The 27992-nt window shown below is 47.1% G+C and overlaps 1 protein-coding gene across 1 annotated transcript in view; it reads right to left on the bottom strand.

Moving 5' to 3' along the window:
• Positions 1-797: 797 nt before the first annotated feature.
• The window catches only part of MMP17 (matrix metallopeptidase 17), a 103806-nt gene continuing 76611 nt past the window's right edge, over positions 798-27992 (bottom strand). The window contains exons 4-10 of the mRNA XM_073312878.1: positions 18640-18923; positions 15812-15988; positions 15583-15682; positions 12136-12218; positions 7042-7194; positions 4665-4922; positions 798-1377 (exon numbers count right to left, since the gene is read on the bottom strand). Of these exons, the coding sequence (XP_073168979.1) occupies positions 1049-1377; positions 4665-4922; positions 7042-7194; positions 12136-12218; positions 15583-15682; positions 15812-15988; positions 18640-18923 (1384 nt within the window). The 3' untranslated portion in view covers positions 798-1048. The remainder of the gene's footprint in view (positions 1378-4664; positions 4923-7041; positions 7195-12135; positions 12219-15582; positions 15683-15811; positions 15989-18639; positions 18924-27992) is intronic.

Raw genomic sequence — 27992 nt, forward strand, 5'->3', positions numbered from 1 at the left:
CAGCCAAAAAGCAGAACCTGTTATTTGAAAATACGTCTAAAACTGGCGCGTGCATCCACAATTCAAAGTTTAGTCCCTCACAAATCCTTGAAAGGAAGCCTTAAACGAATGTGATTTTTGTATGCAGCGATCAATCACAAAATACATCTAGAATAGAATTTAGGGGGCGCAGAAAAGTTAGATGCATGTGGATTACACTGGCTTCATGTGCGTCACTGCATCTCAGCTGAACGACTGCACTCAGTGCTTGTAACAGCCCGCTACTTGCTCCGAGATCAAAGAGCTACTCTAGCTCAAGCAGTCAAGGCGTTTGCTGAAGACAGGGGGAATCGATACCTGCTGTTGACCATGGTATCTATGTTTGTGTGGCCAAGGTTTAACAGAGAAGCCCTTAAATTTAAACATCTGGAATCAAAGGTGACCTTCACGTCCTTCATAAAGGCAAATATGTTTCTGATCTATAGAAACTGGCGTGGGTTAGCTTGACATCAGTTGGCAGCATAGATTTGTTTGTGAAATGTACCACTTTGCAATCAAGCCCAGTGCCATCAAGATGCCATTCTATCTCATACATCCACTTGGATGCATATATTACATTACTGAATGTCAGCACAGCTGTTGCATCTTTCCCATTGCCTTACACCGAGGCTGCTTTTGTTCCTGGAATAACAACTGGGTTTCACCACTATCTGGTCTGTTTTCAAGAAACCAGAGTGGCCTTTCAATGTATCCATGCCTTCTCTACTTGGCAGTTCTTACACACCCCGAGTGTTACATCTCTACAAAACCTTTGTAACTAATATTCAGCAATGTCTTTATTCTTTAGCTGGTTGGGGGAAGAAGAAGGTGCAGAACCCACAGTCCATTATTAGACCTTTAACTAAAAAATAAAAATAAACCCAGTTCACTTCCCATGGAGAACTTGAAACCTTCGTTGCCATGTTCCTAGGAATGTTTGTTTCGGCGGTAACAGCGTAGCATGGTGTGATTTTTTCCCACCACCAGTCGCTGAAGCGCCGTAACATCTTCTTGTCCATGTTACTGGATGTCATAGTGCTGCGCAAGCCACTGCGGCCATCCACAGGCTCGCTAGGACAAGGCTTGCGGAGAGTCTGAGTGCCGGGCGGGCCGAGAGGGAATCTGAGGAGGAGGTGCATGAGCAGACCTCGTAGCCGTTTTCCGAACGGCTCTCGTCGTGCTGCCCTTGCTTGGAGCGCGCCCCAGTCCTGCTGCGCCCTGCCGAGTCTGGAGAATCAGACTGCATGTCACCGCACACCAGCCAGTCTCTGGCGATGGACTGAGGGTAACCGGGTTCTGCTTCCAGGTCATTGTCCGACACTTTCCAGTACTCCTTGCCCCTGAAGAAATAGGTCGCACCTGGAAAAAAAAAAAAAGACATGCAGGGTTAGCCTGCATGAGCGCTGGGCGGGCTCTCTATCACTAGTCTCTTGCGTGCAGGTGTCGCCATGGCAGCAAAGGGGTGCTCCCACCCAGCTGGACATCCCAGTAATGGAAACACCCTGAGCTGATGGGAGCAGGTGCAAGTCCACCAGGAGTAATGGAGTTTTTGTCCACTTGCACCTGTTCATGCCAGCACAGTAGGCAGGCACATGGTGCCACCTGTTTGTTCCCGGGGGTAGCTTTAGGCCTATGCTACTACAGTGGACAAGTCAGGGGGGGTCTGCCATACACACGACGCACCAGCCATGGTGCCAAAGGCCCAGTGATGGTGGAGGAGGAAGATGGGCAAGGCCTCATATGTCTAACTTGACAGAAGGGCCTATATGTTGATGTGCCCAGAGAAAATATACTGGGGGTTTTGGGATGCCTCTGGCGTATTCTTAAAGAGATAACCTCAAGGTCTTTAACCCACAAGGGGCCTGGGAAGAGAAACTCCTACAATATACTGTGCTTCTGCTAGCCAGACGTTTCCAAAACACCTCAGCATTGAGGCCTCCCACAATGTCTTATGCATCATTTAAGTCCCATGTTAAAGGGTTAAGTGGTTCATAGGGCCTTGTACATGTAACATGGACAGACCCCGGTCGTCAGTGGGCAGGATCGAACCTGGGATCTCTGGAGCTAAATGCATGAGCCTCTACTGCATGAGCTAAAAGCCATATGGCCCCTAGCTAAGGCTGTAGAGCAGACTCATTAATCTCTCTCTAGGTGGTCTTGGTGCCTCTAGATGGGACAGAACACCACACCCAGGAGGTGTGTGGATTGCACACAGACCTCTTGTCCAGGGTAAATTTCACCCACGAACAGGTACATTTTAAATTCCCTGAACTTGCTCCATCCTTGTTAAGGATACCTGCCAACGGGAGTGATGGGGTACGCTCAAAAGCTTCCAAAGTTCAGCCCGATAAGCCCCTGGAGATGTCCCTCTTCCCAGGTCGCTATTACGTTGTTAGTTTGACATCTAAATCAAACCGGGAAGTGCCACTTTCTTGTAAGTAGTGTTTGTGCTGGAGGGAATGGATGGTTTTACATGTCTCCACTAACGGAACTTCCCGCCCCTTCCCCAGGGAGATCAGGCCCCACACCAATAAATCTCATTCCCTAGAAGGAGCTTCCTGATCCCCTGCCAAACATTTACTTAAAAAACCAAAACTCTTTATATCTTATTGACTTATTTTTTTCCAACTCAAATTTCAACAAATATGGCACAAGACAAAATCCATATCCATATCCAACCCACCACATGATACGGCTCAAGCCAGACTACTGCCAAAACAGGACAGACTATTGCCAATGCCCTAATCAACCACCGTAGGAGGCCCCAGTCCTACAAGCTACTCTAAATGACCCTTTTGTCTGTAGGAACCCCACTGATTTCTGTAGGGCAACTGGCAGGACTAGGGCCTTTGGTTGTCTGTTTCTTAGGGCAGGAACTGTCTCTCACTACATGCTTGTACAGTGCCTAGTACAAACGGCTGCAATAGGAATGTAAAACGATAATGAATAACAAAGGCAGAAATCCAGAACATGGTATCTTTGCAGAGCACATGTAGGATGGGAAATAATTTTGAAGACTTCAAGGAAAAGAATAATGTTCACAGCAAATAATAGATCAATAAAACCTATTTGGTATTAGACAAGTATCAATGCCACTTCTATCATATATATGCAGCCTGACACACAGTAACTGATCTGCCTTGGTGTTCATTGTCTTCAGAGGTGGATGGCTGCCATACTGAAAAAAATAGAGTGCAGTGGAGGATGTGTATACTGCTTGCCTTGGGAATTTAATCTCATTATTCGTAGAATTAAATTCATCCTGGTACTCCTAGTTATAATTTGTTGTCCTATGCTAAACAATTCCTCTCCCTTAGGGCCTCAGACGGGCATGTACTTGGTGCAGCTAGCCTGCCCTACAGCTCACACTGCCATCCTACATTCTATTTTTAACACATTAGCTGGATGAGAGCTAGCGTGGGTACGTCTCCTGGAGCTGAGCGTCACACCCTCATTGTGGAGTGTAGACGTACCCCAGATTGGCAGTGCTGCAACACTTTAAAGACAAAAAATGCAAAGAATCTCCTATCCTATCAAAGCACCAGGGGAATGGGGTAGCAGAACAGAGTTACCTTCACTGGAATTTGTCTAGGATGCTGGAACACATGCTCCACTTTTGCAAAAATGCCCCGAGATGCCCAGAGTGATCAGGAATTTATTGTTATGTCCAAAGCTGCATGTCCCTTAATATGATGTGGAGCATTGGTTGGTATTGATATTAATGTATGTGTATAGCACGGTTTTGACAGAGAGAAGAGTGTCCTCAACATATCTTCCTGGGGTTTACCTCTGACGTCTCCCACCCAAGAAACGAGCTTGCCCAACTCTGCTTATTTCATCCAGTCACAACCCAAGGTGGCATGTTTGCCGTCAGACATATTGCAGCCCCTGGCCGGTGCAATACAGAACCCGGACTTGCCTACATCCTGGCATTTGCTACTTATTAGACATGCTTTACATATCAAGCAGTGACACATGTCCAGTTACTGAGCAACATCTTGCAAGACTGATCACAAGATTCTTGTGATGACATCTCTGTCTCCCTTGAGTAAAACTGCATCATAGAATCATAGAATAACAGAGTTGGAAGGGACCTCTGGAGGCCATCTAGTCCAACCCCCTGCCCAGAGCAGGACCAATCCCAACTAAATCATCCCAGCCAGGGCTTTGTCAAGCCTGACCTTAAAAACTTCTAAGGAATCATGGTGAGATTTCATAGCTGTACTCGCAAAGTCTCATGAGAACTCCAGTGATAATGGTTCCTCACTGCTGGAATAGCACGTTAGGTCCAGTCTACACTTAAAAAGTTTTACTGACATAATTATGTTGGTAAGGGATCTGATTTTTGTTTGCCAGAATAGTTATACTGGTGAATGCCCTATTGTAGATGGAGCTATACTGGGATAAGACACTTAATATTGGTATCGCTTATTTTGCTTTACTGAGACAGAATACGCTACATGGCTATAAGCGCTTTTATACTGGTATAACTAACTGGGCCTGCACTAAGGCTTTGTTTCGCCTCCAATTTAACTGTGCTGGCCTAGTTAAAGCCACAACATTTTTAAGTGCAGACAAGGCCTTAGGTTTTAAAAAAAAACAAAAAAACAAAACCAAAAAACTCTGCTAAGCGAGCACCGACTCACCATCTGACCATCTCATTGCGTCATCTAACGTGCTTGGAATGCCCTTCCACAAAGTGGTCTCTGAAGGATAGCCGGGATCCATCCTCCGCTCATGGTTGTCATAGCGCCAGTAGAGACGGTCCTTAAAGAAATAAGTCTTGTCATTGTGGGCCCAGGAGAAGGCAGCGTCGATGCCTCCCGGTGGCAAGCCAAAATCCAAAATTGGCCGAGGGTATCCTTCCTCCACGTTGTTGTCTTTGAACACCCAGTATCTGTCTCCTGCGGAGAGGAAATAGACATGTAGAAATATCAATTCTGCTTCAGGTTACACTCCATGATCTGCTGCTGTGACAATCCCTAGATTCAAATTCACAGCACTCCAGAAAGAGAACTACAAAACAACCACCTGCCAAAGAATCTGCTTCTTGTGGAAAATGCTGTGTGTGTCAAACTCCCACTTGGATACAGCCAGCCTTTGCTATTTTGCTGCTGGAGGCATTAGGTCCCAGGACATAGACATGTTGATTATGCTGCGTAGTCTGAGGCTAGTCATCTCTGGTTATGCCATTTAATTCCCACCCTCTTCCCCTTTGATTTCCACACAATAACTGTTTAATAGAAATAAAAAAATCACACACAGCTTTCGAGGGCCAATGGAGAAGTTCTGTCTGTAATTCAACTTTTACACACGCATGTACGCACCACCTTTGTAGGAGACTCCCCCACGTTTCTGTGCATTCATTCAGCTGGATTTGAAAGACCTGCACATGTGGTAGGAAGGGCACATGGGGTCTCGAGCGATCTGTCTGTCTTGGGTACTTATATGGCCTCCATTACCATAGCATTTGGCTGCTCTCCTGGAGGGGAATCCATACAGTCCATGCTCTAGCGCAGCTGCTCCTCTGTGCACAGAGGGTACAAACTGCAAGCCCTGTGCTGAAAGCTGTGAATCCGGCCCAGGATCCATAATTGGACCTATGGATTGTGTGCCTCTCTGATATTGTTCTTTCAGTAGCTGTGTGGTTTGGCAGGGTCCTTGTGGAATCCAACACATCATGGCAGCCATTTTGGATTTCCTCCATTTGAGGAAATAATGCTTCGGCAGCATGTGGGAGGCCTTAAAAGCTTTAATGGGTGCAGACACACGTGTGGGATCCATTACTGAGGATAATCCATTTCTGCAGCCTCACCTCTACGATTCAGCACTTCCAAAATCAATAATTTACCACACTCAAAGTGGGACATTAGAGAGGCAAAAAGCAATTTCCAACTGAGAGAAGCTTAGCACAGCTGCTCCTTTTGGAGTTATCCAGTAGACCAGCTCCCTACAAAGCACCACAGACGCAGTTTGAGTGCTGGCTGCAGTAATTACACAGTGGAGACACAGCCACAGTTTGGAGTGTGGGAAACTGCTAATTAGTTAAATTCAAACGAACAGAGCAACTACTGGCAGCAGGCATAATACCAGGAATGAACAGGCCTGAGGTACATTTAGTTCTGCCGGGTGGGACACTTCAGAGGTATGAACCGAACCTAATGTCTAGTCACTAAGGTGGAACATAGTTTACTGAATTTCTGTAATACTGTAATGAAGTGAGCTGTAGCTCACGAATGCTTACGCTCAAATAAATCTGTTAGTCTCTAAGGTGCCACAAGTCCTCCTTTTCTTTTTGTGATGAATCAGTGCACTGCAGACAAAAACAGTTCTCAGCTAAATCACACGCAACTGGGGACCAGGGCTAGAACCCTGGCTCTTCAGCGCCCAAACTATTTGAGCTAAAGGAACTCTCCCCTTAGCTAATACTACTAGTAGGGCCCTTCTACAGCTTGGCTACTACAACCTCACTCAGGCACTGATGCACACAGCCAGCAAATTCCTCCAAGTGCCTCCAGCAACACTGAATGCTCTTAGTGTACATTGTTTCAGATGCAAGATGCGCAGGGTAGGCCCTGTGAGTACAGAAGAATTAAAAATCCATCTTCACTCAATGAAGTATAAAGGGAAAGAAAAAGAAGATGCGAATTCTTAGGAATTGTAGCACGTTTAAGAGAAAAAGTAGTTTGCTACTCCAGCTGGCCCTGTTTGAGAAAGTGAATTTTTTTTTACCAAACATAATTGTTGCTTTTGGAGTGGGTGGATTAGCAGCTTAATATGTATTAGCCTTGCAACGATGGGTTCATGGCAGCTTATGACCCAACCCAGGAGCTCAGTGGACCACCTCAGCATATGCACCTGGGGCTCTGAAATGTCACCTGCCACACTGAGGCTTACTTGTCCAGCATGGCAAATTCCACTGAATGACACCGAGTTCCTCCTTGCCTGCAAGACTAGTGGAAGTTTAAAGCTACTGATACAGATACCAGCAAGAGATCCCTTTAATGATGTTTTTGCTCTTACCTTTGAAGAACACGATCTTGTGGTCATTGGTTCTCTCATACACTGCGTCCACACTGTCCATATTGAGAGGTAGACCCCTCCAGAAACGGTGGATCTGAGCTGGCTGGAGGGAGACCAAGTGTTTATTGCGAGTCAGTCTCCAGAAGTACTTGCCTAGATGAATACAGATTGGACATTAATGAACCAGGCCATAACACCCCTTTGCTAGGAGGAAAAAGCTGTGGGTGGAGTCAGGGGATAGTAGAAAACAAAGTACATAAGGTGGGAACTATGAAACTACTTGCTTTCTTTTTTTCCCCATCCCTTGCATGGCTCCCATATTGCTGACCCTGAGCCATAAGGAGAAATCCACTCCCGTTTCCCTTCCAGACTCTGCATTGCAGTCACCATCCTTCTGTCTGATAAATGAATCTTTTACGGGTAAGAGCATCCGTGCTGCTCCAGAGAACATTCTGCAGGGAGACAGGAGATATTTCCCCACCTTCCCTCCAGGGCTGAATATGCTGCCTCAGCAGTAATACCAGCATCACTATCACCCAGCAACTGAGCACCTGAGACCAAAGAGTACTAAGGCAGCTAAAACCAGGCTAGATCAGACCACAGACTAGCCCAACAAGTGATAGCCTCTGAAGAGACAGAAGTATCTGGAGCTTTTCCCTCTCCCCACTCCCCCAGTTGCTTTAGCAAACAGTGACTACCACTGTATACTGCTCTGCTATGGCTCTGACCTCCAAGTGTTTGAATATTTTGCACATCCCTCTGCAACAATCCCCTCCCTGTTGTGTACTAGGAAAAGGTGATCTGAAATCCAGCAGCTTTTATAAAGGGGTAGGAATGGAGGAGTGAAAGGAAAAAAGAAAAAATAGAGGAAGAAAGGAAGAGCTGACGTATATTGTGCACCATTCCAAGGTGTTTTGAGAAAGTGGCCTCCTTTTCACCCGAAATGTTACAACGAGACAAATTCTCTGCTGATGTAAAGGAGCACAGCGCCAGCAACCTCAGCTGCAGCCATCTATGTCAGCCGTAGGAATTGGGGCTCAGCAAGAAATCACATTGGTTGTGATGGGAGGGGAAGATCAATGTTTGCTGTGGGGTACAAGTTTAAGGCTGGGATATTCAAAGGTGTACCAGGCAGTTAGGTTACCAAATCCCATTCAATGGGAGTTGGGTACCTAATTCCCTTAGGCACTTTGGAACTTTCCACCTGAATTTCTGTGGTTTTGCAGCACATTCCATGAATACATATTCCCCTGGGATCTCTATAGCATGAGTTCTGAGCTGGAGGAAGCAGGCTGAGTACCTTCCCTATCTCCCCTCAGTCTCCTCTCTAGTACCCCCATTCCCAAGAAGCTATTGTTGTGAGGTTATGCATATCCCTTTCAGCATAGCAGGGATCCCCCTGGGAAATGAGCAACAGGCCCAAGATGTTTCTTCTGATTTGTATTCAAGACATTCAGCTACACTTCTACAGAGTTGGCAGACTGACACACCAACTTTCAAAATTTTATGGAAATTGGATCTTAGCCTAATAATGCAGGAGGCAAAACTCCAACACTTAAACATCTGCAGAGAGGGGATTTTTTTATTACAATTATAAGGATTTATATCACATACTTATTCTTCTGCTGCATTTTGCCTATTTGCTTTATATGACTAAAATCTATGTCTGAATAATATATTCTACTGTTAGGAATGGCAGTAATTACAAATTCTTTTAAGATCATTACAAATCTAGTATTCAAACTGTGTGGCTATTGTAGATTTATGGAAACACGTAATTAAATGAAGATGTTCTTTGCATCTCTAATTAGGCTTGCACTGGAAAATGCCAGATTTTCACCGTTTTCAGAAGAAATACTGCTTGGCATAATTGCTTTGCTAATAGGAACGTATCTAAAGTTAAAAGCGCTCGGTGCTAATTTGACATAACTGGAGAAACCCCACCAGCACTTAGCAGCACTCTTTCACTGTTGATGCACCCAGCAGGTGTGCAGTTACAAGAAGCCAGTTTTCAGTCCGAATTCAAAGTCGGGAATAAGCTGATTTCCAAGAGGCTGTCGGGAGCAGCAGAAACATAGCAATTTTGGTAGCAGTGAATTCTGAATGCAATAGCTCCCATTTGCCCACGAAGCTCATGCTATCGCCTCACCGTGGCCAGGTCTGCCTGCCAAAGCGCCATATTTACCCTGACTATCTCCAGGCCATCCTGGACAAGAACTGTAATTAGTGTACAGAGTGAAATGATTTCATTTATGGTGAGTGAGCCTGATAGAAGACCAGCCCAAGCCTGGCAGGTTGAAATGTAAGGATGAAAACCAAGGTTAAGATGGGCCTTCCTGGCCTCCCCTAATTCACAGAGATCATGGGAAGTCCCCGTTCACGTGGGCAGAGGCATTTTGTTTTTTCTGATGTTTGGTGGTTTTGATTCCAGCTGGGAAATGCTCTCAGCATGCGGGATACCTCTGGCAACATTTCTGTACACGCTATATAAATGGAAGAAAGTTTAAAACTTGGGTTGCCTAAAGTGAGGTTCCTAAATCAAAGTGGCCCGATTTTCAGAAGTTCTGAAACTCTGCAATTCCACCAAAGTCCACAGGAGCTCTGGGTAACTGACGGTACAGTCTGTATGTGAACTGCACCAGTTGGAGGGTCTGCATAGAAAGCTGCCCTCTGTGTCGTGTTCCTTCAGGTTTCACATTACCATTTGGTGGCATTCTGTATGCGGTTCTGACAAGTTATTGCCTCAGCATGCTGGGAACTGCCACACAAGAGGTGATAATTAATTACCTCAGTCCAATCTAGAGCTTTTGAGCCAAATCCTTAGCTAAGGTAAATTGAAGTCAATGGAGTTATGCCAGTTTACCCCAGATCTGCCTGTTGACATCACTGAAGCTATGGAGATTTACACCAGCTGAGGCTCCATTGGCATCAGTTTGCCAGGTCAATACAGATTTCTACAAGCCAAGGATCTGGCCCTTTAACTCTGCCCTTGCTTCTCCAGAAGAAACACACACATGTGCAAATATATGCCAGAAACAAACCATGAGGAGGATTTCTCTCTTGGTTTTTCGTTCTAGTTCTCCTCTCCTAACCCCCTTTCTTCCTTGCAGGCTCTTTGGAGCCAGCAGCTGTATGCAGGAGTGAGAAAGAAAAAGACGGCTGCAGAGAGGGCCTCGCGAGGCGAACATCATCTTCTGCCTTGTGCTGCCTCAGCGGCACAGACATCTTCAAATGCTTTTGTTCGTTCCCTCTTTGGACGCTCTCCCTCCTTCTATCTGGTAGTGACGTTTCAATGGAGATGCCATAAACTCTCCTGGTTTCTGTTTATCACCTCAGAGAGGAGATGCCTTTTTTCTCCCCTAGGAAATCAGTTGGGTCAGTTCTGGACAAACGATTGCCGAGGAAGCCATGCATCACCGTGGCCTCAGTCGGGGACCTTTCCACCTCGAATGCAAAGAAACCTCAAGCAGGCCAGGCAGAGAAGGACTCTGTACAGCTGAGGAGGCACTGGCAGGATTCTCTTAGACAGCCTGTCACCCCTGGAGATACACTGTTCAGTAAGCATGGAGCCAGATGGTGCTGTAACTCTGTGCGTATGCTGTTGTCTTTGGATGATGGTGCATGCACAGCACGTGGAACCAGGAACGTGAAGCATGGGAGGAAAGGGAAGTTGAAGGCATTCAGGACAAAAGTCAAAGTGATCTGCGGCTGTTCTCTCAGTCCTTAGATGGACCCAGATTTGTACTCTGATACTGCAAATATCAATTTCAGTTCGTCACTTTGAAATCCTGGAGAGTCTGGTTGAAGAGCTCAAATAGTGGCATAGCAGACATTGATGATATCCTGTCTCTAACCGTGGCCACTGAGAGCTGGTTCAGAGCAAAGTGTAAAAACCCCATAATGGGCAGTTATGCAAAACCATGACTGGGGGCAGGATGAAGTGAGGAGAAAATGGAAGTTTTTTCCGAGCTCCACGCAGTCAGTGATTGGCTGGTGTCCTGAGGGCCTTACCATCCAATTAGTGTAATTGCAGATGTTCTTACAGTTTACATATAATCCTAATCATTCATTAGAATCCTATTCAATTTTTTGCCTCTTTAGCTTCTAGCAGCAGTGAATTCCATAGTTTAATTATGTGTCAGTTTAAATTTATTGTCTCTTAATTTCACTGGATTTCCCCTGCATTCTTGGGTAAGCAGAAGTGCCTGATTTACCATTCAGTATTGTGTATACCTCTACCACGACCCTCATTCACCTTCTTTCTGAAACAAGCAGGCCTCATTTAGACTTTGTCTACACTACACAGCTTTTAGCGATATGGCCGAGTCGCTAAAAGTCAGGCAGTGTAAACGCTGTTTGTTGGTGCTTTTGCCGACAAAATACTCCTGCCCCCTACGAGCAGGATTTGCATTGTCGACAGGAGAGCGCTCCTGCCAACAACAAGCCATTTACACGGCCACTTGCCATGGCAAAACTGTTGTCTTTCGGGGGTGAGGGGGGCTTTTTTTAAGCACCTGTGAATGACAAAAGTTTTGTCATTTAATTGGCAGCGTAGACAAAGCCTTAGTCACTCATCTGGAAGTCTCTACATGTTTGCATCATCACTGATGCCCGTCTCGAGGTCTCTTCTTCATCCTTTCGAAAATCATGTCTATCCTACTAGTTTCGAGCCAGGTGCGATCCTAACAGGTCCACTCTGCGCCAGTGGCCTGATTCTCATTTACACAGAGGCCTCCTGACACTGCTCCAGTAGGGTCTGAAGGTGGGTGTAGACAGAGTGCCTTAAAGTTCTAAGGGCCCTTTACGCTGCCCCAATGGTGTAAAGTGGCCTCAGCGTGAATGAGAATCAAGCCCTGGCAGGCAGCTCTGGAGCAAACCCAATATTACTGGATGTGAACCTAGTGCTGCAACCAATACCCTGACTCCATGCCCCGGACGTCTTGGCAAAGCCATCCCTCTTCTGGAGACCAGGTTTAAAGAGAAGAGTAGACTGAAATGTTTGCATGAACGGAGCCCAGCCGCGTAATGCAGAGCTAGGTGCAGCTTTGGCTTGGCAAAGGTCACCCAGCCGTTACGCGGAGAGCAGTTGCTTACCTTTGAAGAAGAAAGCCTCGCCTCTGATCTGAGCCACGGCATCAAAGTGAGTGTTGCACCTGTTGGGGATATCTCTTCTGAGCCTGCAGAAAGACAACACCCATGTGAGCGGCAGTCCTACCCTCGCAGCCAGGAGCAGGGCTCTCCAGCTCCCCTGGACCGAGCACTGCTCCCCCAGGCAAGCAGCAATTCTCCTACCACTCACTGCACTGGCTCGTCTGGCTGAAACCAATTCCCCAGTGCACGCAGAACTGGGATCTGCAGCCCCGGGCCATTGAGATGGAGGGGTTCAATGGGACATGGATGTAGCTAGGAATGATGCAGAAGGTCACAGAGGCCTAAAGTTTGGCGGGTCCCTGCTCCCACCCCCAAATCAGTCCTGTTGTGAACCCAGCCTTGTGCACAGGGGTTTTCCAAGGCACAGGCTTTGCAAAGCTTTTCTGGACAAACGGCCGCTTTAAGACAGTGTTCTCTACAAAACGAATCCACGGCAGACACCTGCCCCCTCTCCCATTTTCTATGTGAGACTGTTACCAAGAGCCAAGGAGATGGGGAGCTAGATTCTGCTCTCCGTAGCACTCTGGAAAGCCAGAGGAACTCCAGGGCAGACGAAGCTATTACTCCAGTGTCACCGTGGTGTGTCTGAGAGCCCATCTGGGCCCCCTGCATGGGAACAGCAAGATACTTGCTGAACAAAACGCACTCAGGCTGACATGAGTGACTTCAGCACACAGGAACTCTGGACGTAGACTCTGAGTGGCTGGGGGTCACAGCTGCACCCTGAGGCAGTAACAGAAACCAAACAAAGGGGATGAGGGGCCAGATGGTGAATGCCCAGATAGTGACTAGCCTGGCTGAGATCCTGTTTTAACAAGGTGTATGGTGGGACCACAGGGAGTATGAAGAATTGAAAGAATAACGAAGCCCTTGTACAATGATTGCTAGAGAGCAAGGAAAGGATTTGTGAACCATATACAGATCAGCTGCTCTCCGTGACAGGGAAGCATGAATCTAATTTGCCTTTAGAAGAACTCCATATCAGACTGCCGGCACCATCCTTCTCAACTTCTCCCTACGTAATATGCCAGCCACATGTCTAAGCCCAATCAAGACTTCACCATGGTATCTGAGCACCCTTCGACTCCATAAAACAGATTTCACGTTAGCAATACAGTGCTGTGTGGCCAAGGGGAAGAGCCAGCTCCCTTCTTTCAAAGCATCACGGCAACAAACACAACTGATACAATTGTGCCATGAGAAACTTAACAAATCTTTGTGTTTCTGACAACACACCTGCCCCAGAGGAATTGGGATTAGAACCCTTGTCCTTCAGCTCCAAAAACATAGACCTCTACCACTTGACCTGAACGAAAATTCCCTTTGCTAATAGTAGTAGATCCCTTATCCTCTCTGTGGTTCAGTCACTAGAGGATGGCTCGCACACACACAAAACATTGCAAGGGATTTGCTTTAAATGCCGAGAGGGAAGGAATCTACGAGCCCATTATGACGACAGCTTTGCAGAGGGTATCTAACTAAACACGAACAATACAGCATACGGCCCACCCACACTGTGAGGAGGATGAAATCTCCCAGTATGAACCTCCTTGTGCTTTCAGACTTTTAACCCTACCTTCTGGGGGCTTTATCAGGAAGAGCCCACTGCACGATTCTGACCCGGAAATTGATGGAATTATCCCATTGCAGGGCACATCCTAAGTAACACATTTTGCCCACATTCCCCTAATCTGACAGCCCTACCAGCATTCAAGAAACTCTCCACAGAAAGGCCCTACCCAGGACAGCCTCTTGCTCATCCTCACAGAGAAAAAAAAAAAGTAATATCCTTGCGTGCTTCCAATGATCTCCCTGCTTCTAAGGAACAAAGCAGAATCCTAAAGACAGCACTTCAATTATCCAAGGGACCCTCCAAATATAACGAAGCCCCTGAGGCCATGCTGGGTTGCATCAGCTGCATAATCGTAATTCATGAACTCTGAGTGGATTTTACCAGCAGAGAGAAGGCTTCCGTGCCCCTGATATGCTGCCCAGAGCTGTCTTGCTCATAGATTTATCTACTCCTCTGCCTATTCATTATTCAAGAGACACTTGTCAAAATTAAAATCCTGTGTTAGATCCTCCGCTGGTATAAAATCAGCGTATACCCATGGAAGTCAATGGATTTATGCTAATTTATGCCAGTTGAGCATCTGGCCCCATATATTTTAAAAACAACCTCTACCTGAGTTACTAGCAACATCTTCAATCGTTAAAATTAAAGAATTTTAAAAGTGTAATTGACTTTTCACCCTGATGCTATTTCGATTACGGCTCTGCTCTTCCCCCAACTTAAGAGTGTGAAACTAGACTTGTCAATTTCATACTCTTTCCAGTGAGTTTCATGATCTGATTCTCCCAGTGTTGCTGCCAACATTGAAGAGAAATGCTTCATACATAAAATAAACGGTTTCATTTAATTAAAAACATCATGAAGAGATTTCGACACATAGTAGGCCAAATTCATTCCTGGTAGAAGTAAGTCATCTGAAGTCTAGGCAGTTACACCAAGACAGAATGTGGTTCATTGGGATTTGTGAAAAAGAAAGAAAGAAAAAGAAAGAAAGAAAATTCCCTTATTTCTCTTGTAGTGCCTCTTGTTTGAAATACATACAATAAAGCCTAGATTTTCACGAGTGACTAGCAATTTTGGGTACCCAACTTGAGAAAACGTAAAGGGCTCCAGTTCTCAGATGGTGGGTGCTCAGCACTTTCTGAAAATCCAAAATGAAATATAAGCTTTGGCCCAAATCCAAAAGGGTAACTTACGTTACATCAAACGTACATGGATGTTAGGGGTCAAAATAGCTTTGTGGATCTGGGCCTTTGCCAGTTAGACAGCTCTTTAATAAAAATACCACACACATGCAAGCATAGGGAGGGTTTGGATACTATGTCTAACACAGAAGAATGACATTCATCTTGTCCTTTTTCCTTAATAAGTAGCTCAGAATTTCTCAGCGGTTCCCAGGCTGGAAGAATTAGCACCTCTTGGGGAAAGCACCGCACATGAGTCTTCAAAGGTTCTTGCTAGGAGCCTCTGCACTTCACACATCTACCCTGAGCAAGCAAACAAGCCTGTTCTGGAGCTGGACTCAGAATCTACACTCAAAAACCTAGTGGGTCCCCATGAGAGTGAGCCCTGTATGTAGGGATCACTCCTTTGGTTCCCCCCCTTCGCAATCTGAAAATCCCCATCCCCATGGTTGGTAACTAGCCATGATTTGGGAGGGGAGGGGACATGTATTGGAGTCACCCCTCTGCCCACTTCTTCTGGCTTTAATTCCCTGCTGAAACCACAGCTGAGGGGAAGTATCCACCCCTTGGTCTGAGAAGACACCCATGCTTCAGGTGACTCTTCACAAGGACATTGGTGGCAGTTCTGCTTACTGCACAGTGGAGCGATTCTCTGGCAGCTCTGGCAGAAGGGGGTGGTCGTCAGTTTTGGTTACTTCAGGCTTGTCTGTTGGGGACACAGAATCCCTGACTCCTAGGAATAAAGACAAGAAAGCATTAGAGGGCATACCACCCCCACCAGCCAGACAGTGCATCCTCTAGAAGAGCTGTCTCTGCGAGCCACTGCTGATGAAGTGAAGCGTAAACCCACTCATGAACTAACCATATAGCTGCCAGATTCTGACTTTGTCTTCGTAAGGCAGGTCATACTTCAGGGGATCCCCCACCGGTCCCTGGTAATAGGGTCTCATGATAGACTCTAAGGCAGAGATGTGGGTCAAGCCGATGGCGTGGCCAAACTCATGGACTGCCACGGCAAACAGGTCCATCCCATGGGCATCTGAAAATAAAGTCATCATCAACATCAACATAACACTGCATGCTCATCACGCCCTCGGCGGTGGTGGGCATTCAGGCGTCTACTTCAACATGCCCATGTGTGTCAGTGTGAGGGAGTGAGGTCGAATGGTTGGAGCAGGAGACTAAGCGTCTACAGGAGACGGGCAGCTCCCTGGGAGCTACAGGAGACGATCAGCGGGCAGCTCCCTGGGAGAGGCAGTCTCTGATCAGACGGCCCGCAGTGGTCCACACATTTACAGACAGGAAGTGCTTTTGCTACAGCGTTGGGCCAAAGTACCTTCGTTTAATTCCAACAGTGAGCGGCTGGGGATATCCACCAGCTGACGGATACCACACTGCCAGCACTGCCCTATCTGGCAGAGCCAGCGTCACTGCCAGCTGGATATCCCCTCCCCCCCGCTGTACCTAGCGCGGCACTGCCCTGAAGCTCTGGGGCCCCTGGATAGACAAGGCCAATGTAAGGACGTTGTTCAATACTGGGACAGGGACACCGGAGGGCCTCAGGTTCATTGTCCCGAGACACAGAGTCGCAGGCTCCACACGGGTTGCCTTTATTAGCAGCTGTATCGCAGCAGAGTCAGACAGGACATGGCTGTTCTGGAGCAGCTTCTGCACCCTGTGGCTGACGGGGGCAGCAGGTGGTCCTGCCTGACTAGCAGTCTTGAAATCTCAGCTGTTTGCCCAGTTCCCCTTACGGAAAAGCATAAAGGGTCCCGCAGGAGCTGCCCACACCACCACAGCTTGCAGCACAGCTGTCTGGGGTCTCAAGTGGCTTGGCCCAGTGGATCGGGAGGCTGTCAGTGCGTGTGTCCACAGGGCTGCCTTCATGACCCAGTCTGAGTATGGGCTGGGCAAGAGAAAGAGGCCGGTGAACAACCAATTGTTTGGAGTAAAGGGCTGGGTGCAAAAAAGTGTGCAAGGGGAAGAGGAGAGGGGAGCCTGCTGTAAGGCAGCTTTGGTGGGGAGGTTTGAAAATCAGGTTGCCATGGTAACATTCGCCACGGGAGATGCAGCATTGAAAGGGGAATATGGTCAGCTTTGACATTCTTTGTAGCCAGGTCCTTTCTCCTGGGGGTCCTGATTTTTGAAGGTGGGGACAGAGAGGTACAGGATGAGAGAGAAATCAGATTAACCAAACAAAAAAAACCCCCCAAAAACAAAAAAAGAGACAGAGAGAGAGAGAGAGAGAAAATATTAGTCAATTTCAAGAAGGAAGATTAGGTCTAAATGAAATTATTAAACCCAGGCAGCAGACACCACTTGGACGTCGGCAGGAGAGGTGTTGTGACGAGAAAATTAGCAGCTGATGACTGGAGCAGTCACATTCTGTCAAAATCCAACCAAGATGGAGCTTGTGAGATCTCCGGCCTGCCACGCCGGCCTGCACAGCTTTGCTTTTCAAAGTTCTCTAGCTCCTGAAACTGGGCTGCTGGCTTGAAAGGCTGAAACTGCATGTTAAGTGGAACTTCTTATTGCCTTAAGGTAAATGCCTTAATGTGGTGGTGCTGGTGGTCCTTTTCCCTGGCTTCCTAAGGGCAGAGAGTATTATTTGTTTCTAAGCCACAGCTGGCGTTGCCCTGTCTTCTCTTATTGGGAGCAGGACAGCTGGTTATTGGACATTGAGAACAGCAGACTTCAGCCTAACCTGGCTCTGCACCAACTAGTGGGGGGGCTGTGGGGAGCTGATTGCCCTATAGTCAGGGTGATTGGGGCAGAATCCTTGGGACCTGAACTCTTCTATCTGAGGTGTGGCAAAGCAGCAGAGTCAGTAAAGGACCATTTCCCACTGCCATGCATCTCGTGCCTTCATTGACACCTGTGAAAAGTAGGCAGGAAAGCAACCTTCTGACCTGGTAGCATTTTATGCCCATTTTGCACAAGTGCACATTGATGACAGTAGGTAGAGGAGATTCAGGTGCCTAGTGGAGCTAGGAGGGGAAGAGCAGGAGTGAACCTGAAGGCAAAGTCTGTCTGGGAGAGCAGGACTGGAAGGTAGAGCGGCGAAGTGAGTGGGCAACAGCTATTTTTCAGTGGGCTCCTATATATTCTTCATCCTTCCGCAGTGTAGGAGTGTTGCTGATGGGCTTTGCAAGCAGATCGCTACAGATCTCACTGGCTGGAAGCAGGGCTTGAGTTGCAGCTGTGGAGGAAGAACACGTGTGCTCTGGCTTTCCCCTTAGCTGGTCTCTGCATGCCAGCACTGGTGCCATAGGACTCTCAGTTCTGCCACCGAAGCCTCCACAGAGCAGGGTTGAGGAGCCCTGTGAACTCAAAGGCAGCTCAACCAACTTCATCACTTACTAGTTCAGAGACTCCAGGGCAGGGAGCAGCAGGGTGGGGCCACACAGGGATTGTGGGAGTGGCAGATGGGAGCTCTGGGTTATGTAGGTGTGGCAAGTGAGGGATTATGGGGAGAAACGGGAAAACGTTACCACAGTTTCCTCCCTGACTTGGACAAAAATGTTACTGGCCTTTGGGGACATAAAGGAGCAAACAGAGGTCTCTGGGGCCCCAAGAGATGTGCACAGGACCCCAAAACCCAAAGGGTGGCCATAACAGAGACTTAGACATTTACAAAGGGAGAGGCTGGGAGTTCATGAGTTCTGCTCCAACTCTCGGACTCTGACGTACCTGATGATCGGAAAGTCCAATATTCGTCGTCATCGAAATGAGTGTCTCCTGCGGTATGATGGTCTCCAGGGAAGAAAGCATGTGCTACCGTGCCGCCAGGCCCATCAAAGGGATACCCATCATTGTGGTCTGCTTTGGAGAAGTCTATCTGTATGTCAGCGTTGTTACCCGCCACTTCGTGGAAATTCAACGGGGTGATGTCACTCCAGACCTTCAGGGCATAGTACATGAGGGCGCGGACCGTGTCATGGCCCAGGTGGGATTCTTTGGGGAAGGTGCGGACTCTGGGATAGAAAAGAGAAACCAAGGACATGAAAATAATCAGTATCAGTGGCGGTCCAGCTCTTTCATTCTGCCGATCACTTCATGAGCCTCTCCAGGACTCATCCTCCTCTCAGTTCCCAAATCCTTGGTCTATTCTGCAAAGCACCAGAAAGGGCCCGGTAGATGACTGGTGGTCCATGGGGCATAGCTTGGCAACCACTGACATACACAGTACTCTATTATTGGTTCTCCCACCTCTGCCCTCCACTAGGTGGAACGTCAGACCCGGGAAACTTTGTGTGAATTTGTGTCCCCCCACCACTCCCCACCCCCCCAGTAGATACATCCTATGGAAAATACAAGAATGAATACTACTCTGCAAGGGGCAGTGTTTCACAGAGCGGTCTCGGTAGAGCTGGTCAAACTCAACATTTCGGTTGTGCAGAACATTTCAAAATTTCCTTTCATCCCAAATCAGAACAAAAGTGGAAATTCTGAAATTTCCTGCAAAACCAAAATAAAAAATAATTAGAATACAATGAATTTAACAAAATATAAAAGCTGAAATGATGAAGTTGAAACGAAACGCTTTGATCTTATTGAAACAAGATGTCTCTATTTTCTGGGGTCAAATTTAATTTACATTGATACTTTGCGCAAAAGTTTCATTGAACCAGCATCGTCCAAGGGAAAATCATTCTGCTTGAAATGTTTTGACAAGTTCTGCCCTTCAATAATAATGGTGATTTTATCTCTAGGGTACCAGCACACCAACCAAGGCACCCAGGGAGCTGCCCAAACATTTAATATTCATAGAATCATAGATTTTTCAAGCCAGAAGGGATCATCATGATCCTCTAGCCTGAGCTCTTGTATAAAGACAGCTCAAAGATTTGCATCCACTATTAAAACACAGGTAAGATTAAAATTCACCTCTAACAAAGATCCTGCCGTGATGGGCATGGTATAACTTATGAATAGAAGAGATGATGTGTTTTCAGACTGTTGCTAATAGTGGGAAGAGGCTGACAGGGACAGCTACCTAGGGAGAGCAGGTTCCAAACCCTAGGGGCTGGGGCAGTGAACAATTGATCACTCACCAATTTACAGTACGTTGGTGGAACCATGTAAAACTGGCGAGATTGTGTGAATTCCAACTATTCCTTCATCCAGTTAGGAAAGGACACGGGGGTTTTCTTTTCTGCAGCAGACCATTGGCCTAGTTAGTCCCCTCTCACTTTCAATGGGAGTTGAATAAATAACTATGCACAGACACACATGTTATTAGAGATTAAAATGCCATAGTGATGGAGGTAGTGTAATCTAGTGGATAGGGCATTAGATTGGGACTCAGGAGTACTGGACTCCCTTCCTGGCTCTGCCACTAGCCTCCTTGGGCAAGTCATTTCCCCTCCCTGTACCTCAGTTTCCCCATCTGTAAAATACAGATAACAATACGGACTCCTTTGTAAAGCACTTTGAGAACTATGGATGAAAAGCCCAGTCTAAGAGCTAGGTTTACTCTTAGTTATTCCACCCCCTAAGTTAACAGCACCCAAACAAGCACCCTTTGATCTGACCCGTATCTTTTTAGCATGCAGCAGGCATATGTGAACCATCCTAGATCCTTTATTCATAGCCACCTTTATTTCCCATGGGGTTGTGTGTCAGGTTTTCAATTCAGTGCACAATCTGATTGCAGAAGTTGTGCTAATTGTCTGAATGTGATTAGACGGAGACTTTTGTCAAATATCAATGTGATGTTCCACAGTACTATCTGATCAAGCGCCAGTGAAAAGAAAACACTTCCCAAGCATGATTCAGCGGATAACTTCCCTCCTGCCATTCCCCCTCTGGCTGAGCTCGCTCCTCAATTTATAGGCATCACCTGACCCGTCCCAGTTGGGTTTTAATAATCAAACAGAGCCAGTGGGTCCCAGACCCCTTGGCCCTTAAAGGGGCAGACCGCCCTGTTACACGTACACATACTGACCCAAGAACCTTACACATATCCCAGTTCTGCAAGCTGCTCCATGTAAGTCAGTGGGAACGTCAATGACAGTTCCTGAAGAACTTAACATCTAAAAGATGAGATGGGTAACATTTTCATAAATGCCTATATGCCTTAGGAGCCTACGTATCATTTTCAAAAGCACCTAAGTCACTTAGGCTCTTTTGAAAAATTTGCCTGACAAACAGTAGGAGGAGAAACTGAAGCAGAGCGCAGTGAAGTGACTTGCTCATGGTCCCACAGCAGGCTAGCAGCAGAACTAGAACCCCGGTCTCCTGATTCCCAGTCCAGTGCCCCTCTTCACTAACCACATGGCCCCTCTAATTATTAGGGTTAGTGATTCATTAACAATGTGATTTTCTTCATGAACTGGTGGGGATTCCTTGCGGAATGACCGTTTTATTATCCACTGCTACTTTTACAGCAGGGCAATCTTCTGGTTTCCTTTGCTACTGCTGTCATACAGAAAAAATATTGTATATTCTCATGGGGGTCAGAGGAATGAAAAGGGACCTTACAGACATGTGCCATTACACACCAATTTAAAACAAACCAGTCAGGGAATAGGTTTGCCTCCTCTAAACATGCTGTATTTTATTAAGATTCTTGCCAGTAACAGCCTCTTGACAGTCCTTCAAGCCGAAAGCTACCACACAGAAATGCCTTGTGATGTGTGACAGTAAAGTAAGCGTACAGGACAGGAGACAAGCGATGCTAAATACAAATGGGATACTACACCTGGGGACAAGAGAAGCAAACTAAAATTGTAACCAAATGGAACAACAGCTGGGACAAATATCATTCCAACACTATGAGCCTAGAGCTTATACAGTATAGCCAGGGCTAGGTCATTGCAAACTCTTACACTATTTCACTTTGGGCAATGCAGGTCAATCCCTTAGCTTCTGGATCCACAGGCTCTGGAACTAGGAGATTATCCATTTGTACTCAACTCTAAGAATCCAATTTAAAAATTCATTTGCCATGACTTAATTTTGAATGGGCTCTGTGGTAAATATTCATCCCTTCATTCAGCTGATGGCTTGCTTTCCCTCTCATTATCCATTTGCCAGGCTTTCTTCCACTGTCACAATCAGCACAAGATCGGAGTTCGCCTCCTGCCTTACAACTATGTAGCATCCTAATGTGCATGTCAGGCAACTCCTGTCATACCTATTCATATGGGGGATACATCATGGAAACTGCCAGGACCTCCACTGAAGAATTACAACCCCTAGCTGACATATCTGTATCAGCAAAAAAAACCCCAAACCCCTGTAGACACTATGCTAATAGAAGAGTGCTTCCGTTGGCATAGGGAAAGTCATTCGGGGAGACGGTACAGCCATGCTGGCAGAGGAGTTCTCTCTGCCAGCGTATGCAGGATCTCCACTAGGGAGCCCTGCTGGCACAGCTATACCAGCCAAGGCTACGCAGTGTAGACAAGCTCTTGTAGGCACGGTCATCTGCATTTATTCACTAGTACGTTGTCGATTCAACTGAATAACCCTGAAGGGGCTCTGACCTATCTCCAACCCTCCTTAGAAATGGGTACTCGGGGTGGGGAGAGATTAGAGACAATGATCCAAGGACAATATAAGATGAGGAGGCTAGATTGGGGAAGTCACGCAGAGGGGCTGTAGCCGCTTCCATCTGCAGCCCACATGCCTCCAGGATGACAAGGTTATGTCCACCGACGGGCACAGGTTCAATGCCCACTCACCAAGATTTTCGGAAGCGACCAGGCGTTCAGGGATGCCTCACTTGAGACAAACGAAAGGGCCTGATTTTCAGAGGTTGGGTACTCAGCACTGTGGCACAATCAGGCTTCTTTAGGGTGTTTCAAGTTGGATACCCCAAATCACTAGTCACTTTTATAGGCCTTGGCTATGCTGTGTTTCTCACCTCTCTGATGATACTGCCAGCTCACACCAAGTTGCTGTGGTGACAGCCAGTGTGCTGCAGACACGTCCACTCAGAGCCAGCCTGACACAACAAACTCATTTCACAAGGATCAGCAGACAGTCCTCTCAGTCTAAAGACTGCTAAGAGCTACTAGCATGGGCCAGAATCGAACCAGCGACCTACAGCTGAAGAGCGCCACAGCCCATTACAAATCGCCACAGCTAGCCCATCCCTTAGTCATTCCATTTCTAAGTCAGTCAATAAACAGATCCAAATGTGACTGACATTTCTGCCTGAGCTCAGAAGGTGTCAATTCTAATAATTATTTTGTGTCTGGGTTCTTTTTTTCATATGAAGGCAAAAGGGAAAAAGTATTAGTGTGGTATGAAAAATCAATTCCTGTTTAATGAAACACTCCTTCATGTTGGGCAACTCCGAAGCTAGAGAGAAATAAATTAAATGTTCATAACCACCAAACATAACAGACTATGGATTGCCTGATAAACAAGCATTGATTCTGGGTGGGTTGGTTTTTTTTTTGTAAATTGAGAATGTATATGCTCATAGCCTGAGACTAGAAAATGACTCTTTCCCAGCTGCCCAGAGGTCATGCTCAGTAGAGCGTACAATGCCCCAGGAGTTCTGGATCTTAGCAAGAGCAGCACGACAAGCCACATTCGTTCCACTGTGGTCTACCTGGTCGTTGGCTGGGCGATCGGCGTTCAGAGAGGTAAACACAATGTATTTCACAACGGTGCAGCAAACTACTGCTATCAATATTTTGCGCTTCCATAGCGCTTTTCAACCCAGGATCTCACAGCCCTTCACAAAGGTTAGTGATTTCAGCCTTGCATCATCCCTGGGTCACTTTTGTTATTTTCTTTTTAATACAAACAGATGACCAGAAAGCACCCTCCGGCTCCAGGACGAGCAGCAGCATGGGAGAGAACTGATTCTAGGGAAAAGATGCTGGTAAAATAAAACATCACAGCCTCTTTCCCAGGCAAGCCATCCTGTATTCATCCTGAGAAAGGAGGAGCTGTGCTGGATGAAACCAAGAGAGATTTGGGTTTGTACTTGAACTACAGCTCTTTGAAAACCCTGTCCCAGCATTCGCTCACTGCCATCCCACAGACCAAACAAGCATGCCACAGGAGCTGATCTTTCTCCTTGTAAGTTACAGCACCTGCAGCAGAAGTCCCATCCATGGGAGGCGCTTACTCTCTGCTCTGCGGGGTTCAGACCGTGCAGTGATAGGCTGCGTAGGGGCTGCCCGTGGTGTGCGATGTCTAGAATGCACTGCAGCCTCTGAGCACTCACTCCAGCTTGCGGGCATCTGCCTCACCTTTCTCTTTGGTACTTCAGAGCAGCTGGCTTATGCATCTGCACGTCCCTTGGAAAGTGCCTCACTGCGGCTGCAGCAAAATCAGCAGCTGTTCAGCGCTTGCTCAAACCTCAGCCAGCGACGCCAGGATGAGAAAACAAGGAAGACTCAGGAGAGCAAGTAGCACGTTAATGGACTGTGCTGCTGGGCTTGTAGCGGTTTCCTTCGATTGTGCCTCTGGCCCAGCAGAGAGAGGAGATTTTGAATTAAGTGCATTAAAGGAAACCAGCACAGTTAGAGAGAAAAGAAGAGAAGCAACAGCTGCTATTGATGGAGACATGAGCTGGGGGCAGGAGGGGCAGGTGTGTGAGAGAGACAGTGGGGGTGGGGCTTTTACCTGGCAGACTCCTCCTTTGGGCAGAACATCACAAGCCAAGCCTTGTTTACTTCCAGTGCCTGCTTTTCTTTCTTTTACTGCTGCACCAAACTGATACAGACCCTGCCGGACCAGCCCTGCTCCAGGTTCCAGTCTCTCTCACACTTGTTCTATTTCCCATTGGATGGCATCGCTTCCCTCCTCCCCATCTCCTGCCCCATTATGTCCTGCTTCCTGGGCAAGTCTATGATGTTTTAGGTTGCCCCCTGTTCCTGGCACAGCCTCTTCATGCAGTGAGCTGCCTCCCTCTCCTCCTTTCACACCTCTCCCAGAAAGTCATTTCTCGCAGCTGGCTTTCCACCCCTCGTCTCTGCTCGGTGCATGCAAGTCACCAGTTACATGCCTAAATGGCCATCTGCACATGCAACCGGGTGAGCCTATGCAGGCTATGCACCCTGGTGTGTGCACTCAATTGCATGCAAAGAATTCTGAACTATGGGGCTCCAAAAGTCCCAGACTACCATTTGCTAGCAGCAACTGGGGCAGATACCGTTAGAGGTGAAAGGTCAGGGCGATATTCTGAAGACGAGAATCCTATTTCATTTTGAATTTTAAGAGTGAACATCCCATTCCCCCAGCTCTCCCCCCTAAATAACATGCTCCCAAATCCTGGCAAAACTGTCTCTTTTCATACATTTAGCACGGATTAGACTGGCTGCTCCCCATGGCTTAGCCCTTGCCCCTGTGCAGAGCACCACGGAGCAGCGTGAAGACTTGGGGCTTTGATCATTTCCACCAGTTTAATCATCTCTCAGAAAAAGAAGCCCACAAGCGCCACTTCTTTCCACTCCTGCTTGATCAGAAAGTGATCAAAGCCTAACCCAGCCCTTCCTAAGATGTTTATTTAGTTGGTGTTGGTCCTGCTTTGAGCAGAGGATTGGACTAGATGACCTCCGGAGGTCTCTTCCTACCCTAATATTCTATGATTCGGCACAAACTCTGGTTACCCAGGGGGGCTCTTTGCGTTTTTCTCACTGTGACGTGTCCCCTGCTTTCCTATTGATGTCATAGCTCTGGCTCAGAGGCATCTTGATTGCAAGGCTTTGATGATGCAGAGCCTGGGACTTCTCCTTACATAAAGATCGGATAAGTTCAGCACAGGGGTGACATTTCAGCTACTGTGGGATAAAGCCTGGTAAATTTATAGATCTGGGCTTTGGCAGCTTTTCTTTGCTGTCAGGTGCCCTATATTTAAAGAGGAAGAAGCAACAGATAGTGTGTTTCTGGGTGATTACTGCTCTCCTTGGGTGTCCTCCTGGAACAGGAAGCCAAAGCTGAGCAGAATCATAGAAATGCAGCGCTGGAAGGGACCTCAAGAGGCCATCAAGTCCAGCCCCCTGCGCTGAGGCAGGACCAAGCAAACTTGACCATCCCTGACTGGTGTTTGTCCGACCTGTTCTTAAAAACCTCCAGTGATGTGGATTCCACAACCCTATTCCAGATCTTAACTACCCTTGTAGTTAGAAAGTTTTTCCTAATATGTAACCTAAATCTCCCTTGCTGCAGATGAAGCAAGTCCTACCTTCAGTGGACATGGAGAACTATTTTAATATATTTAAAATTTGATTTAAAAAATAACTTTTAATTAGTCCAAAAGTGCAACATTCCCTCAGAACTGCACCGCCTGGGATAGCTGTCTGCTAATAGGAGGTGGAGATTATGTATTTAGAGGAGGATAAAAATCAGGGCCACACATCATTTAGTAAGTTTTAACACCATGGTTTTGTCATCACTGACAGCCAGAGGGAGGCAAGGTCAGCGCTGAGCAGGGAGACCAGGAGGCAGCACGCCTGGATTTCATTCCCAGCTGTGCCACTTTGGTCAAGTCAATTCCCTGTTCAGGACTCAGTCTCCCCATCTGTTTAATAGGGATAATAATGCCTACCTCACAGGAGTGTTTGAGGATTAATTAATGGATACTTCTGAAGTGTCATGAGTTCCTCAAATACAAGATGCTGTCAAAGTGCACAGCATTATACCCGTGTTGGGGATTTCAGAGTCCTCTTGAAAGAACTAGGCATACAAATTTACCCTAATTGTGAGCTCAACTGTGGAAAAGTGAATAAAAGTTTACAAAATGTTCCCAGTAACACATCACGATAAATGTTGAAGGAAGAAGGTGCAAAAGGGAGACAGAAAAACAGAATGAGTCCAAACAAAAAGGCCTGCAGATATAACAGAAGGACTGTGTGAAAATCATGCCTAGGAAACAATAGAAAGAACATTCTGCTTAGAGCGGATGATCACAATGATCTCCTCTAGCCTTGGAATCTATGAAGAGAAGCGTGGGGTTGGAAATCAATGAACCAAAACTGGTGCATTGAAAATTAGACCTCCTAGGTAGGCCAAATAAGGAAAGGATGGACTATTCCACCCATCACCTCTCTTTCAGTAGGGGGCACACAGACTAACTCCCCTCCCCACCACTTCAGGGACTTTGCATTTTGCCCTTGGACCCCGGAAATCATTGCATTATCATGAAGCTCAGACCTCAGCAGGGACATTTGGCCATGACCACTGGACCAGCAAAGACTCCAGCCACAGACACAAGAGATCCTGCTCTGTGTCTCCCCTTCCCTTGTGTGTTCCTTTCTGCCCCACTATTTTTCCTTCTGTCCTGTGTGTGTCTCTCTCTCTCTCTCTCTCTTTGTTTTGGCTTACCACACAGCACCAGTGCAATGAGACGAGACAGCCCATGCAGCTCTGCGCAGCCTCAGAGAGACCAGCCCAGCCAGATGATGTCCCAGACCGGGAGATGAGCCAGAACCCAGAGCAACTGCTGTCACAGCTGAGCTGCCAACCCAAAACCTCAAGAATATCAACAAAAACCATATTTCCCCATCTTTACTATCCTGTCTCTTCTCCCCTCACACTTTTCTGTTGGTCAAAAGCAGAGAAAGTGACCATCTGTCATGGCTGGATGGTGGGTAGCCAGACCCAGAGGCTGCAAGACAGGAGTCAAGAGACATCTGGGTCAGGATACCAGAAGGTCAGAAGCAGCAGACAAACTGGAGATCAGAACCACCACAGGGGAACCAGAGGCAGGTGACAAACTGGAGGCTGGGAACCACGGGTCGAGGCCAGGACATCAGGTCAAGGACACACACAGTTCACAGGATGGTGGAGCCCAGTTCGGTTTCCCGTGCCTGCTGCTGGATTAAGTAGGACCGGTGGGCTAATCAGCCACTCTGGGACTCTGCCAATCAAACCTCGGGGCAGAGCCTTCCACTGGGGCTAGGTTTCATGTATCTGAGGTATGCTAGTCTCAGCAGCCAGCTTGGTGGCATGTTGGAGTGGGGCTGCTCTCAGCAGCCTTATGGGCCTGGGTTTGAGACCCATGGGTCATGACATCATCCTTCACATCTCAGAGCTAAGTATCAAAACTAGCCCCTTTCTCCCACCCCCCAAGAAAG

The sequence above is a fragment of the Lepidochelys kempii genome, chromosome 15, assembly GCF_965140265.1.
Source record: "Lepidochelys kempii isolate rLepKem1 chromosome 15, rLepKem1.hap2, whole genome shotgun sequence".
NCBI lineage: Eukaryota > Metazoa > Chordata > Testudines > Cheloniidae > Lepidochelys > Lepidochelys kempii.